Here is a 17,214-nt window from a genome sequence, read left to right as displayed (position 1 = left end):
TTGTTGGCTGAATGAGCGACACAGGTTGAGCACGCCAACACCATTGCTTTGCAGAAGCCTTAAGAAACTTGTTAGGCTGCAGGGACTGTGCAAGGGGATGTCTACTACTATCTGTACTTACTGGTGGCACAAACACTGTTTCATCCTTTCCTACACTTAAATTGCCCTTGCCTAACGATTGCATCTGAAGCTGTGCTTGCAACACGTCTATTCTCACCATAAGGCAATAGTTACTGTGTATATTATGAGTACAGCGACTGCAAATGGATGGCATAGTGCTGACGTTAATGTTACTACTTAGCTTATTCAGCTGGTGGAGGTCCTGTCGAAGTGAAATGAAAAAAGTTGAGCGAGGAAGAAATGAAGACGTTGCTAAGTGTATTAAAAGTATAAACTGAAAAGTTTGGCAGATAGCCAAGTAGTAACAAGCAGCACAGCAGCACGGATACAAGTCCGGAAGTTGAGGGCGGAGCTAGCTGGCCGCAGAGCTTCACATTTTTATTGTGTTACAAAGTCGGATTAAAATGGATTCAATTGCCATTTTTGTCAACAATATACACACCATATTGTGTGTAGATTGAGGGAAAAACAATTTAATACATTTTAGAATAAGGCTGTAATTTAACAATGTGGGAAAAGTCAAGGGGCCTGAATACCTTCCGGAGGCACTGTAAGGTCCCTCAGTCAAGCATCTAATTTCAAGCACAGATTCAACTACAAAGACCAGGGAGCTTTTCAAATGCCTCATATAAAAGGGAAGTGATTGGTTGGTGGCTAACAATAACTTATCCGACATGAATATCTTTAATCTTCATGATTTAGTTAATAATTATGCTGTGCATTATGTATTAAACCATCAAGGCACCTCAAAGATATTGTCATCCTTCTGAACTGAGCTGCAGGAGAGGAATTTAACTGCTCAGGGATGTTACATTGGTGATTGTAGGGCAGCTACAGAGTTCAATGGCTGTGATGGGAGAGAACTGAGGATGGATCAACAGCATTGTAGTGACTCCACAATTATGACCTAAATGACGTGAAACAAAGAACACAAATATACAAATGTACCCTAGATATGCATGTACCCAAGATATGATCTGTACTGTATGAGTAAACAAATCTGGCTCATTAAGACATACAGCTATGAGAATATGAATTATTTGGTAATGGTTTGAATAATGTATGGAAGCATCCTGGGAGGTGGAACTGTGTGGAGCCCAGGGACATATTCATTAGGGCACAACGTAGCAAAACATTTTGCAACAGAAAAGAAACATGAGCATTTTTTATTGTAAATTTGTTTTTCTTCCGTTTGGAGCCTAATGAACGCAAACCAGGTATTGTCTCTCCCCTCTGCAGGGTGGTTAATCTCACTGATTTATTATTATTGCTGCAGTGAACAAGAAACGTAGTAACAATGTCATGTACTGTTATGCCATCATTGCCTGAGTGAAAGCAGCCAACGACTCACCCTGTGAGGAAGCCAGTTTTGTGGTGAAGATATTGTGCTGCTGTGCTGTGTTCTGGCGCCCTCTGTTGCAAGATGGACCACACTACATCCAACAATCTGACCGCTCCCAGATGATTCATACTGTGTGTGTGTGTGCCAGTCAAGATGTTTGTTAGTATAGGCTGAGCTCATGTTAATTTTTGAAGAAGAAAAAGTAGAAAGTAGATACTCGAGTTCTAATACTTTGGGATAAAAAGCACCACTATGTAATGGTTTATGGCTGTTTGTCCTTCATGATAGTTGATGCAATGGATTACAGATATTTACCTGACATACTTCTAAAGCAAATGTTGGAGGAATCATTTCGATGGATTTTCACACATACTCAAGTGAACCCCACTGTCCTCCCCTCCCCAGGTGCCCCCCCTCTGTGGACCCCTCTAGTGTGACCACCTGTGGCTGGTTCAGGAGGAGTCCCCTCCACCCTGCACCAAGGACCAGTTACGACCTGCGGGAGCGCATCTGCATCGGCAGTATGACGACCATGGAAACAGCCGTGTACCAGAAAGTGCCCACTGACGACGCTGAGGCTGAGATGCTGGCTAGCGCTGATCTGGACGACATGAAAAGTAAGACACACACACACACATACTTAAACAGAGAGAATGGACCAGTCCCCAAATCAACCACTCTAGCCAACCATTGGGCTGGAGAGCTGACCCCCAGCAGCACTAATCAGACACACCTGATTCCACTAATCAGCTGCTTCTCGGTGCCTTGATTGGCTGAATCAGGTATTTATGTAGGGCTGGAGCAAAAGCCTGCACACCCAGCTCCTGGAGGCGGGTTGACCATGCATGGCTTAGCCCCTGTTTTCTGAAAGGCATACCATTTTTAGTTTGTGCTGGTTCAAATGAACCTAGGCCATACCTTGCGACTTGGAACTTAGTAAATACATTTTTAGCCAAACTCTCAGTTCCACAATCTGCACCTTGACGGACAAGGAGGACAAAACCCAGTCAGCATTCTTCATACCTCACAAAAACAGGTTGCTTCAGTTGCATTCCCAGTTGTTCTGCCGGGGAAGATGGAAGGGATAAAAGTACAGGGATAAAATATCAATCATAAATCACTTACCACACACAGCATGATGTACTAATGTCCCAGTACACAAAAATACATTGCTGGGTTAAAAACAGCCCACTCTGTTGTAATGTAAAAAAAAATGTGGAAAACGTCAAGGAGTCTGAATGCTTTCCAAATGCATTGTATTTATGACAAGGAGGATGGAGGAGATAATAGACATTGTGTCACCTTATATTGCTGAATAGAATATCCCAAAAACATTGTGAGAAATAAACATAGGCCATATAGTGGTTTGTGCTAATGTGAAAACATAAACCAACTAACGGTTCGCTCATAGAAGTCTATGATACGTGATCATTCATTAAAGTAAAGTTTAGCTACTTACCAGTTGGATAACTGTCCATTTAGCGGAGCAGGAACAGGTTTGTGTCTTCAATTCCTTTTTGGAATACAGAAAATGTTACCAGGACACCAGTGGTTTTGTTGGCAGCAAAATCCCTGTGGTTGCAAAAGCAAATGAACTGCTCCTCATCATCAATAAGTTACTCCATGTCTGTAACAATTATAGTCACATATTAGAATTCTCTGCAGCACAAACATTCCTCATTTGTAGACATTGGAGCACAATTGCCACAACTGTACCACCAGTCTGTGTTGATGCTGGGGTTGGGTTGGGGCTCCAGACCAATAGCTTTCAGTATCCTCACTACTTCTACTTTAAAAAAAAATCAGTGACGTCAAACTCCTTATAAGGGCATATCGTGACGTTTCCCTCACGAGGGCACTCTATATGCAGTTGTTACCCAATTCAACTGTTGTGGTAGTTGGTGACGTAAAATAATGATATAAAATAACACAAATATTTTAGGTGGAAAAATACACATTTCCAGACTTAAAACTGATGCAAAATAGCTCATTCGGACATACGCTTTCAATAAGACATTTAATTTATCCACAGTTCGCAGATTTGTGAATCATGCATTCAGTGACAACGGAGCAGACTGAGGCTTGCATCCAGCAACGTCACAAGTCACGTGATCTGTTTTTGCAGCTGTCTCTCAGTTCTGCACTCCAGAGAGAGAGAGGTACTGTATTATTGTAGATCAGGGTTCATCAACTAGATTCAGGCGCGGGCAGATTTTTTCTTAAATGGAAGGTCAGGGTGCGGGAACATAATTACAAATAATTTGTTGACTGCAAATTGACCGCAAGAAGCCCAAACATATATAATATTTGACTTAAACATAATCATTTCAAACCTTGTTTACATTTGTATACTATCACATATATTTCTCTATTATGCGTGGGAATATTTTGGAATATATTTCCAAAATGAAAATAACTTGGGAGCCAGTGGGGGAACCCTGCCATAGAGCATGTACCTGAAGGGGAAAAGTGTAGACAAAAATGCAATTGTAGGGCATTATTGATGTAAAAATATATTACACATCTGTCGAATAATATAATCTGTGTGTTATTCTATTTAAGGTATGTTGTTTATATACAGTACTCGTCAAAAGTTTGGACACACCTACTCATTCAAGGGTTTTTATTTATTTTGTACTATTTTCTACATTGTAGAATAATAGTGAAGACACCAAAACTATGAAATAACACATATGGAATCATGTAGTAACCAAAAAAAGTGTTAAACAAATCGAAATATATTTTAGATTTTAGATTCTTCAAAGTAGCCACGAGCCAAGAGTGTGCAAAGCTGTCATCAAGGCAAAGGGTGGCAACTTTGAATAATCTCAAATATAAAATATATACACTTTCTTGGTTACGACATAATTCCATATGTGTTATTTAATAGTTTTGATGTCTTCACTATTATTCTACAATGTAGAAAATCGTAAAAATAAAGAAAAAACCCTTGCATGAGTAGGTGTGTCCACATTTTTGACAGGTACTGTATATATAGGGTTAGCGACTCTTTTTATTTTTATGACAAATAAATGGGTAGCACTCCCTGGCCCATTCCACGAGCCCTGGGCAATAATTAACAGAGGAGATCAGTTGCTGATTCTCCCTGACAGCAACCCTGCCCCAGGCCCTTCCTGCTATGACCAACCCAGCAAGGGAAGCCTTGACCAGATGCTCAGACCAGATGGAAATGGAACAAGAAACAGGGCACCCACTATGAAACAGACAGGCTATCAGATGTTGGCGATAGGGCAGTAAGATGTCAGGCTATAGCACATATATCGTATAGCTCATATCCGTTCCACCTCCTCCCTGTCACTTTCCACTCCGACGAGTCCATATTGTCATTCAGTCACAGCACACAGCAGTATATTTGTGGTTTACAATGATAGTTTGATGTGGTACAGGGTTACGGTTTGGCATTTGATGTTTGTTAACTGGCATTATGTAGGGAAAGCCCTAGCATAGTTTTTTAACAGGACATAACTTTAAAACCTCCAGGGGTAAAACATAGAGGATGTACTGGAGCACTGCATTTGAATCTAGTACTATAGCTTTCATGATAACCATTTGAAATGTTTACAGAGATTTGGCCTATCTTGCCCATGGCACTGTGAGTTCCATTGCCCCACAGAGAGTGTACTTGTTCATTCACTGAGAGTAACATGGCTGATGTGGGTTACCAGTGACCCTGCTTGGTAATGCTAGAGCATAGTTGTGATATGGATTACTAGTGACTATGCTTGACAATGTTATAGAGCAAGAATGTCTTGAAGATTCAACTGGTGCTTATGTTCAGAATGCCTCTAAGCAAGTGAAACACATGCTCACGCACGCACGCGCGCACACACTGTAAACACGTTTGAGGAAAGGTCAGTGTTCAGCTCAGGTACCCGTTGTGGGCGAAGAGTGGCAGACTATTAGAAATAATCACAGTTTCCATGGAGATGTGTGCTGGAGACAGGCTATTGCTCCAAAGCAGAGTACCATGCTGTGTAACAGCAGTATGCCTACTGTTTGTCTGTGTGTGACTGTGTGTCTGTGTTGCGGAATTATGATTTTCTCAGATGTGTGGATGTTTTCTGAGAGAAGAAGAGAGCCATCACGTCAATGCTTTCCTCTTGATCCTCTGATTCAGCCTTGACTCTGCTCTTGCTGCCTGCCCTCACCCCACCAGCATGCCCCGCCCCAGCCAAGTGTCCATCCCAGGATCAATGGACAGCCAGCGTCACGGAAACGGTCGAATTGGCCCAATAGGTTAGAGGGACGTCTGAAAAAAAGCGGATCAGTTTGTGTCTGTATTTCCTTTTGGAATGACAGCTCGAGCCCCCTGTTATTCTTGCTGTGGGACCAGCACGGGGGGGGCCTTCAGAGCTTTACACTTCTGCCTGCTCAAGCCTGCGCTGCCTGAGGCTGTACCACTAACTCTACTACCGACACCACTTACACCTCCGTCTGCGCCGATGGGAGGATAGCAGCAGTGTGACATTTCTCTTCCGCTTTTGAGGCTAATTAGGAGGACGCTGAGAAGATAAACATCTGTTTTTAGTCTTTTTTAGTCTTTCTCTCCCACACTTTTTTCCTCATTTCCATTCTTCATACTCCATAGGGTATCCTCACTTGGTAGAGTGGATTTCCAGCGACAACAGCTAGTGCAGAATAGGACCTATAGAATCAACTCTGGGGCAGCCAGCGAGAAAACGCCTGCCAAAAAAACAGGTCAAAAACCTCCACCTGAGCTCATAGTAGTCTGCAGAGTGAACATAGTGTTTTGGTAACCAGCAACCACTATTCCAACTTTGCTTTGGTTCCGGTTTCTGACGAATAACACAGAAGACGCCCAGGCTCGGCTGACAGCTAACACCAACCCCTCGGCGAGAGATCACCAGAACCCTGGATGAGCAGGGCGCTCACCTGGAGCAGGGTGGGGAGGAGGCACCACAGACACCGGCGCCGACCCAGGAGATGACAGACCCCGGGGGGCAAGAGGACAATGGACCACCAGCCCCCTCTTCGGAGGAGGTGATTGGAGACAAACACACCTATTCAGAAGGGACCAACACCAAGGCGACCACCAACGTTCACAGATCAGGGACATTGGACACCTCACCCCAGTGTCCCCCTGTGCTCCTCCAGCATAGCGAGGGAGCAGAGGTTGTGCGCCGCGCCTCTAAGTTCAACATGGTGGGCTTGGAGGACTTTGAGGAGTTTGTTTTTGATTTCGATGACTATGACCTGCTGGAGTCCATCCATGACCACACGGGGTCCCCTGAGAACCCAGACCCCTTGGAGCACATCCGTAAGTACCAGGGTTCCCACCCCCCAAGGGAAGCAGTGTGTGGTCATGGAAGAATGGACAACACTTTACAACAAATTCCCAAGTTTTAAATTAACACTGAGAGTGTGGACCCGGGTAGACACTTTACAGTATTGTTTTAACACACTGCTTAGTGCTTGTTGCATTCATCCATTTTCAGTCTTATGGACTTCACCGAGTGAGATCCTAAGTGAGTATGTTATCGTAGACATTTAATTATTTAACCCATTACAGTGTATTTCATAAGTCGTGTTAAAAAAAATTACTGGGTTGTTTGGATGACCCAACTGCTGGGTTGCAGGCATTTTTAAAAAGAGCAAGGTTGGTTTGTTGATGCTGGGTTATTGAGATATGACCCAGCGGGTCAGATTAGAAGACTGGAGGCGTGGCTTAGTAGTGGTGTGACTTTCAGGAAGTTGTTTTTGGCCACATGTGAGTGTAAATGTAATTCCGGTTCATCAGTTCTGTTGAATTCTTTTTACATGTTACGGTCAAACACTGACACTTTTGTAGCTTTAATGAAGATTACAGAAGTGTATGAGTTTGTTAAAAGTTAATGAATGAAATGAATGAAAACCCAACTGGTGGTTAAATTAACTCATGTTTGGGTAATCTGAACAACACAATATGTTGGGTTATTTACCAAACCTGACAGATATGTGTAATTCCTATTGAAAGCCAGCCAGCATGGGCATAACCAATTTTTGGAACATTTTATCACCCGCAACCTAGATTCAGAATGTCTGCCAAGGTCAGGAAGATTGCAATATGAGACTACCTGAAGCATCTAAATTGGAACAACCATTTCAATAATGGGTGCAATAAGTCCAAGTAACATAATTGGATTAGTTTAGAAAATACTTATCATTTATATTTGAGAAGCATAAGTTTAATAAATCAATTAAAACATAGATATTGAAACTAACAGTTGTGAAACTCAACGTGCAAATAGAGCATCCTGGGAGATATGATAATGAAGGGTGTGGCTTTGTTTCAACTGGTTATTTACACCAACACTGAGGTTATGTTAAACCAATAAGCATTAATTCAACACTTACAGAGTTAATTGTTATGTTTAGAGTGTTGGCACTTGGATTCAGGAGGTGTGATTGTTATCACATTATTATCATCATTCTCATTTTAATACAGCAATGGTAACATTATATTCTCTTACCTAATTTAGGTTAGGATAACTGAGTTAGGGGACAACATACTGCAACATACAGGGCTTTCGGAAAATATTCAGACCCCTTGACTATTTCCCCATTTTGTTAGGTTACAGCCTTATTCTAAAATGGATTTTTTTTATTCCCTCATCTATCTAAAAACAATACTCCATAATGATAAAGCAAAAATATGTTTTTTGTTTGCTAATTTAAAAAAAAACTGAAATATCACATTTATATAAGTATTCAGACCATTACTCAGTGCTTTGTTGAAGAACCTTTGGCAGCAATTACAGCCTCTGGTCTTCTTGGGTTTTACGCTACAAGCTAGGCACACCTGTATTTGGGGCATTTCTCCTATTCTTCTCTGCAGATCCTCTCATGCTCTGTCAGGTTGGATGGGAAGTGTTGCTCCACAGCTATTTTCAGGTCTCTCCAGAGATGTTGGATCCAGTTCAAGTTGGGGCTTAAGCTGGGCCACTCAAGGACATTCAGACACTTGTCCCTAAGCCACTCCTGCTTTGTCTTGTGTGCTATGTGCTTGGGGTCATTGTCCTGTTGGAAGGTGAACCTTTGCCCCAGTCTGAGGTCCTGAGCGCTCTGGAGCAGATTTTCATCAAATATCTCTCTGTACTTTGCTCCGTTCAACTTTGCTTCGATCCTGACTGGTCTCCTAATCCCTGCTGCTGTTAAGCATCCCCACAAAATGATGCTGCCTCCACCAAGCTTCACCGTAGGGATGGTGCCAGGTGTCCTCCAGACGTGACGTTTGGCATTAAGGCCAAAGATTTCAATCTTGGTTTCAGCAGACCAGAGAATCTTCTTTCTGATGGACTGATTCCAAAGGCTGACCCAAAACATTTCCGGCAGAGAAGAGGTACTCGGAATGGACTTCTAGTCCGCCTCAGGAGGCACACACACCATCCACTACTTCTGAGTATATTACTCGCTAATGTTCAGTCTTTGAATAATAAAGTTGACGAGCTCAGGGCGAGGATTTCCTTCCAGAGAGACATCAGGGATTGTAACATACTTTGTTTCACAGAAATATGTCTCTCTCGGGATTTATTGTCTGAGTCCATACAGCCAGTTGGGTTCTCAGTTCATCACGCAGACAGGAATAAATATCTCTCCGGGAAAAAGAAGGGCGGGGGTGTATGTTTAATGATTAACTACTCAGGGTGCGATTGTGATAACATACAGGAACTAAAGTCCTTTTGTTCACCCGACCTAGAATACCTCACCATAAAATGCCGACCGTATTACCTCCCAAGATAATTCTCTTTGGTTATAGTCACATCCGTGTACATTCTCCCTCAAGCAGATACTGCAACCTTTTTGCTCAAACATGCACTGTCAACTGTGGAACCTTATAAAGACAGTTGTGTGCCTTTCCAAATCATGTCCAATCAATTGAATTTACTATAGGTGGACTCCAATCAAGTTGTAGAAGCATTTCAAGGATGATCAATGGAAACAGTATGCACCTGAGCTCAATTTCGAGTCTCATAGCAAAGGGTCTGAATACATATGTAAATAAGGTTTTTCTGTTTTTTATTTGCAATAAATTTGCAAATAAATCTAAAAACCTGTTTTCGCTTTGTCATTATGGGGCATTGGGTGTAGATTGATGAGGAACATGTTTTATTAAATCCATTTTAGAATAAGGCTGTAATGTAACAAAATGTGGAAAAAGTCAAGGGGTCTGAATATTTTCCGAATACACTGTACATAGGTTATGTTGCAGGCAATTACTCTCGTAGAGGCCTATGAAATGTGACTGGAAAATTGAATCATGAATTAGTTTTTTTTGTTTTGTATACTGTTTCCAGATAAGGATCATATTTGCCAATATTAGAATCTGTTTTATTCTTAGAAGCACATACATTACCTTGTTCTCATTCAATTATGCCTGAGATAAAGTATGACTATTGATATAGCTAGTTAGTATTTGATTGATTGTTTTTCCATTGACATACATTTCAGCTCACATTGTTTCCCATGGCTATAAATGGCTCCATTTGCTGAAATACATCAGTGTTCCCATTCACTCATCTACAGTACTTCAGAGCAACGGTACATTTTTCCATACTAACGAATGGAGAATGTGAGTCTAAAGTGGAGGAGTAGCACACAACTCTTTTGGTGGAAAGCCCTGACATTGTTAATTGATTAGTGAGAATTCAGAGTTGTTTTTATTGATTGTATGGAGCAATAAATAGAAGCTCATTTCTGCCAATGCTTGGTTGGCCTGAATTGGAACCCTCTCTATCCCTCGCTGTCCCCTGCTAAACTATTGATCATGTGGCCCCTGTTTGGTCCTGGGCCCCTCCTTTACTGGAGCAGAAAGAAATCCCACAGACAAACTATACTGTTGTTTCTATGACTGACACTGGATTTGGACACTTCTGCAGTAGTGCTGTGAGGGTTACCTCGGTGCTGGTCGCAATGACAGTGTGGGCACTGGTGTCCAATGACGACCAGAATGGACCCAAAGAGCTCATCAGAGAGTGAAAGAGGGAGAAAGGGGACAGGTGTTAAGAGAAGTGTCATCTGTTTTCTGGTTCATCATCTGGTTTCTTTGCTTGACTTTGGTGATGGCTCTCTGCCCCTCTGTATAGATAATACATACTGAATATACATTACACCTTCTACTGGGTTCATATAGATGCCACAAGCGGGTTACCTAAGTGATATAACTAGCTACAGAGCATTCCCAGAGATGCAAAAGAGAAGGGACAAGGGTTACTAATGGGCCCATAGAAGAGTCACCCATTGATCATTCACAACCACGTCAAATTGCAAACCTCGCTAGTGACCGTAGCTACTGGAGGAAGCTCGTGGTCGATTGTGTTGCAGCTGAAAGATGATGATGTTGATTGATCAATATCTCTATTGTCCTAAAAGAGGGGCTACAGAGAGAGCAGTGGAATACAGAATGCAGAATGACATGAGTTCCACACTAAGAGCCATTAGAGGATTTATAGAGGGTGAAGCTGCACAGGGTGCTACAGAGGACATTGGAGAGACAGACACTGGTCGCTTACTATGGCAAATAATTGGGGTTACCGAGGGCATACACTATGTTCACTACTGTGTTAATCTGTATCAAATCTTTTCCATCCAGACTGGTAATTGTAGAATCGAAAACAAAGGGGGCAGAGAGGGAGAAAAGTGGGGTTGTCGAGGGCATACTCATTGGCACAAATAGGGCACAGAAGGGGCACAGAGGGAGAGAAGTGGGGTTATGTAGGGCATAGGAGGGGGGCATAGAGTGGGTATTAGAGGGGCACAGAGTGCAGATAGCATCTACAGATGGGGATTTCAGAAGCTACTCAAGATCACAGGCAATACTTTGGGAAGTTATGATGATGATGACTTGAATTCGCATGTATATACAAAAGTTACATGCATATTGTAGCGACCTTAACCCAACACCTATAGACCTCATCAAGAGGTTCAGATCTTTTGACGCAATGACTAAGATGTTGGGTTGACAGTTGTTGGACCCGGGTTCGAATTCCATGTTGAAAAGTGTTAACACCAACACAAGGGGTAATTTTACTCCAATAAGTGTTAATTCAACACTTACAGAGCTCATTATTATGTTTAGAGTGTAGGGCCTCATGAAATAGATTGCAATATAATGACAACATTCACTTAGGATTGCACTTTGTAAAGTTCATAGGACTGAAAATTTATGAATGCAACAACCATGTCTCTGTCACTAACAAATTCAGTCATGGGTGGTAACTCTACAATTTACTTGAAAAGGAAGGCACTCTGGGAAATATGCAAATAAAGCTTTACTAATCAGTGTCTTAGTTCAACACAGTTCCGTGTCTATATGGGTTCACACTTTCAGTGTTCATTCAACACTGGGGAATTTGCTGCGCACTTTACGAGCAGCAGAATAACTTAGTTAGCAAAGCTCAGAGCGAGTCCAGCCAAAGGGTGTCTCTTCCACTTCAATACCGAGTTACCCCTGGGAGCACTCCCAAACCTGTTAGCATAGAGCGTTTGTTATGATGATTATATTGCCTGAACAACACCACAGAATGAAAGAATAGAAGGATGGAGGGATGAACTTGGGGTCAGAGGGATGGAGGATGAGAGAGGGAACAAAACAACCTGTTTCCTAGACTTTGTTTATGGCACACTCTGTGGTGGGTGTGACTACAACACAAAACAGCTGAGGTCTAGAGGTGTTCTGGCCAGGCCTTCTCCCCAGAGTGTCTGCAAAACCAGCCATTTGATTGGCAGTGTAACTAGCATCTACCCACACACACACACACACACACACACACACACACACACACACACACACACACACACACACACACACACACACACACACACACACACACACACACACACACACACACACACACACACACACACACACACACACACACACACACACGCACACACACCATTGTCCTTAGAGCGTCCTCTTCCTCGTTCCACCCACATCGCCAGGCCCCACCCACATCGCCAGGAGTAGACAGCATCAATTACGCAAAATTCAATAAAATATGGTTTGTGGCCTGAAGAGCTTCAAAATTGAATCAGGCTTTTTTTATTCTCTAAAGGTCTGTGGTGGGCGAAAAACCACCCAACATAACGACCCGTCTGTTTGCCCAGCTCCTCTGTTACCCCATGTACCTACTGTGTGCCGTATTTTCCCTTTATTTCCCATGGAAACTTTAAAGGGGCAATCGACCATCATGATTATGTACCCATTGAAGTACCCAGTCAGAACCCAACATATAAGCTTGTGTTGCTCCAATGTTTGTAAGCAAAGTAAATGTAAATAAACACTAAAGCCTCAAAACATGAATTTGAGAGTGGTTACATTTCTCCAGCCGTATCCCGCTGATTTTTACTGAAACAGGGGCAGGGAGTGCGCTTTGTTATTGTTTCAACTGCTTATTGCGCTTTTAATAGACATCTATAATCAGATGTATTTATTTTTCTCCGTCATAAGACAGAGCTCCCCCATAGAGACCGTACTCAGCCAGTCTTTTGCCTGGTACACACATACATTTGACATAACAGTTGTGATATTTGCAAAAACAAAATGTGACACCGCACAACGGTTGTGTTGTGCAGACAAATAAAAACACGTCAAATGCCTCATACAACCTGAGTGTGTACGATACTACGCCTTCGAGTGAGCACAGTTTACATTTTCTGCAGCTGACCTCCCAGTATCATTAATAATTGCTCCTGTTGTTGTGCTTTAAGGTCACCGATTCGAGGACAACCCTGGAGTGAGGCGTCACCTGGTGAAGAAGTCATCTCGATGCCAGCTCCTCCAGGCCACCAACATCTCTTCTCAACTGTCCAGCGTGAAGAAGAAGAGGACGGCTGACAAGAAGACCCATGAGGTGAGAGAACAGACTCCACGGCACCAGTTGATTGGTCAATTGATTAATTGACTAATTGGAAATATTAAATCATTGAAAACATAGGATCTTCCTAGGAATTGCTTACTAAACATTTAGCAGCTCTAAAGCCAGGGAACCTCACTTCACAGTTGGAGTCACGACATACTGTAGGCCTAAGCCCTCAGTCATAACACTTAGAAGATCTATTTTGAGACTGTATAATCTAATCTGTGACCTTTGCAACATATTTTCTAACTTTGTGTACTATTTCCATCAAAGTGTTATCTGAGTAGCTCCCTTGTGTCCCATTCGTATGATGTCATAGTCTGGCAAAGGAGTGATCGCCGTCTATTTGGTTCCTTTAATGTTCCAGGAAGGTTGGAGCTAACATCGACTCTGTTAGCTCGCTGTGTGCTCCAAGAACATTCCTTGCAGAAACATTTCAATAAGTCTCCGACAGTGCAAAGCACACATGTCAATTAGACCAAAAGCTTTTTCCTTAGACTTAAGAAGAAAACATTCTGCTTTACTTCATAGACTTTAATAAAATTGAATTTGACATTTTTCCATTCAATAGATTTTCAACTTTTTTTCTCAGTTCTTGAACAAACAAAGAAAAGAAAAAGAGAAGATGTGCCATATGGGAAGTCATGGATAACTAGGTGTCTGTTTGGTCTCTATAGGTGTTTGTGGAACTCAATGAGCTGATAGTGGATAAGAACCAGGAAATGCGCTGGAAGGAGACGGCCCGCTGGATCAAGTTTGAGGAGGACGTGGAAGAGGAGACAGACCGCTGGGGAAAACCCCACGTGGCTTCGCTTTCCTTCCGTAGTCTGCTGGAGCTCCGCAGGACCATCACACATGGTGACGCCCTCACCACACACACAAACACTTAGTCACAAATTGACTATTGATAAAACTTTGAAATTCCACTACAATAGGTAGTAAATCTGTGCCCTTCACTCTCCCCCTGCCATCCCACATAAGGTGCCGTCCTTTTGGACCTGGAGCAGACCACCTTGCCTGGTATTGCTCACCTGGTGGTGGAGACCATGATAATCTCAGACCAGATCAGAGCGGAGGACCGGGCCAACGTGCTCCGTGCCCTGCTGCTCAAACACCAGTGAGTGGTCAGCTGCCCAGGCTTTAGCTCAGAGGGCTATCCCACATAAAATAGCACAGTGCATTCGGAAAGAATTCAGACCCCTTCACTTTTTCCAATGTTACAACCTTATTCTAAAATGGATTAAATATATATATTTTTTTGTATATATAATGCACTGTACTAGGGGTCGACCGATTATGATTTTTCAACGCCGATACCGGTGCCGATTATTGGAGGACCATAAAGAAAAGCCGATGCCGATTAATCGGCCGATTGAAGAAAATAAAAATATTTGTAATAATGACAATTACAACAATACTGAATGAACACTTATTTTAACTTAATATAATACATCAATAAAATCAATTTAGCCTCAAATAAATAATGAAACATGTTCAATTTGGTTTAAATAATGCAAAAACAAAGTGTTGGAGAAGAAAGTAAAAGTGCAATATGTGCCATGTAAGAAAGCTAACGTTTAAGTTCCTTGCTCAGAACATGAGAACATATGAAAGCTGGTGGTTCCTTTTAACATGAGTCTTCAATATTCCCAGGTAAGAAGTTTTAGGTTGTAGTTATTATAGGAATTATAGGACTATTTCTCTCTATACCATTTGTATATGGGGCGGCAGGGTAGCCTAGTGGTTAGCGCATTGGACATTGCAAGTTCAAATCCCCGAGCTGACAGGGTACAAAATCTGTCGTTCTGCCCCTGAACAGGCAGTTAACCCACTGTTCCTAGGCCGTCATTGAAAATAAGAATTTGTTCTTAACTGACTTGCTTAGTAAAATAAAGGAAAAAAAAAAATAATATATATATACTGTACCTTTGACTATTGGATGTTCTTATAGGCACTTTAGTATTGCGAGTGTAACAGTATAGCTTCCATCCCTTTCCTCTCCCCTACCTGGGCTCAAACCAGGAACACATCGACAACAACCACCCTCGAAGCATCGTTACCCATCGCTCCACAAAAGCTGCGGCCCTTGCAGAGCAAGGGGAACAACTACTCCAAGTCTCAGAGGGAGTGCCATTTGAAATGCTATTAGTGCGCACCCCGCTAACTAGCTAACCATTTCACATCAGTTACACCAGCCTAATCTCAGGATTTGATAGGCTTGAAGTCATAAACAGCTCAATGCTTGAAGAACAGCGAAGAGCTGCTGGCAAACGCACGAAAGTGCTGTTTGAATGAATGCTTACGAGCCTGCTGCTGTCTACCACCTCTCAGTCAGATTGCTCTATAAAATATCAAATCATAGAATAAATTGTAACATAATAACACACAGAAATACGAGCCTTTGGTCATTAATATGGTCGAATCCGGAAACTATCATTTCGAAAACAAAACGTCTCCAACCCTGTTCCTAGAGAGCTACCCTCCTGTAGATTTTTGCTCCAACTCACATTTACATTTACATTTAAGTCATTTAGCAGACGCTCTTATCCAGAGCGACTTACAAATTGGTGCATTCACCTTATGACATCCAGTGGAACAGTCACTTTACAATAGTGCATCTAAATCTTAAGGGGGGGGGTGAGAGGGAATACTTATCCTATCCTAGGTATTCCTTAAAGAGGTGGGGTTTCAGGAGTCTCCGGAAGGTGGTGATTGACTCCGCTGTCCTGGCGTCGTGAGGGAGTTTGTTCCACCATTGGGGGGCCAGAGCAGCGAACAGTTTTGACTGGGCTGAGCGGGAGCTGTACTTCCTCAGTGGTAGGGAGGCGAGCAGGCCAGAGGTGGATGAACGCAGTGCCCTTGTTTGGGTGTAGGGCCTGATCAGAGCCTGGAGGTACTGAGGTGCCGTTCCCCTCACAGCTCCGTAGGCAAGCACCATGGTCTTGTAGCGGATGCGAGCTTCAACTGGAAGCCAGTGGAGAGAACGGAGGAGCGGGGTGACGTGAGAGAACTTGGGAAGGTTGAACACCAGACGGGCTGCGGCGTTCTGGATGAGTTGAAGGGGTTTAATGGCACAGGCAGGGAGCACCCCTGCCTGTGCACCCCTGCCTGTGCCATTAACAAACCCGATTCATCTTAATAACCAGCAGATTATTAGAATCAAGTGACCTATATTAGGGTTGGAGGTGACCTATTTTCGGGTTGGAGGTTGGAGGTGACCTGGATTTGGGTTGGAGGTGACCTATATTAGGGTTGGAGGTGACCTAGATTTGGGTTGGAGGTGACCTATATTAGGGTTGGAGGTGACCTAGATTTGGGTTGGAGGTGACCTATATTAGGGAACCGTTCTGTATTTTATCTAACGGATGGCATCCCTAAGTCTAAATATTGCTGTTACATTGTACAACCTTCAATGTTACGTCATAATGATGTACAATTCTGGCAAATTAATTACGGTCTTTGTTCGGAATAAATGGACTTCACACAGCTCGCAACGAGCCAAGCGGCCCAAACTGCTGTATATACCCTGCTGACTGCTTGCACTGCTTGCACGGAACGCAATAGAAGTGACACAATCTCCCTAGTTATAAGAAATTCATGTTAGCAGGCAATATTAACTAAATATGCAAGTTTAAAAATATATACTTGTGTATTGATTTTAAAGAAAGGCATTGATATTTATGGTTAGGTACACATTGGTGCAATGACAGTGCTTTTTTCGCAAATGCGCTTGTTAAATCGTCACCCTTTTGGCGAAGTAGGCTGTGATTCAATGAGAAATTAACAGGCACTGCATCGATTATATGCAACGCAGGACACGCTAGATAAACTAGTAATATCATCAACCATGTGAAGTTAACTAGTGATTATGTT

General features: G+C 42.6%; 1 protein-coding gene across 1 annotated transcript in view; it reads left to right on the top strand.

The window, feature by feature from the left end:
* The window catches only part of LOC124043776 (anion exchange protein 3-like), a 94,716-nt gene that overhangs the window by 49,196 nt on the left and 28,306 nt on the right, over positions 1-17,214 (top strand). Inside the window, exons 6-9 of the mRNA XM_046362725.1 lie at positions 1,868-2,079; positions 13,193-13,335; positions 14,019-14,199; positions 14,323-14,458. Coding sequence (XP_046218681.1) covers positions 1,868-2,079; positions 13,193-13,335; positions 14,019-14,199; positions 14,323-14,458 — 672 coding nt within the window. The remainder of the gene's footprint in view (positions 1-1,867; positions 2,080-13,192; positions 13,336-14,018; positions 14,200-14,322; positions 14,459-17,214) is intronic.

This window comes from Oncorhynchus gorbuscha, linkage group LG01, assembly GCF_021184085.1.
Source record: "Oncorhynchus gorbuscha isolate QuinsamMale2020 ecotype Even-year linkage group LG01, OgorEven_v1.0, whole genome shotgun sequence".
In the NCBI taxonomy this organism is placed as follows: domain Eukaryota; kingdom Metazoa; phylum Chordata; class Actinopteri; order Salmoniformes; family Salmonidae; genus Oncorhynchus; species Oncorhynchus gorbuscha.
The sequence above is the reverse complement of the archived record's forward strand: the minus strand, read 5'-3'. Positions and strand labels throughout refer to the sequence as shown.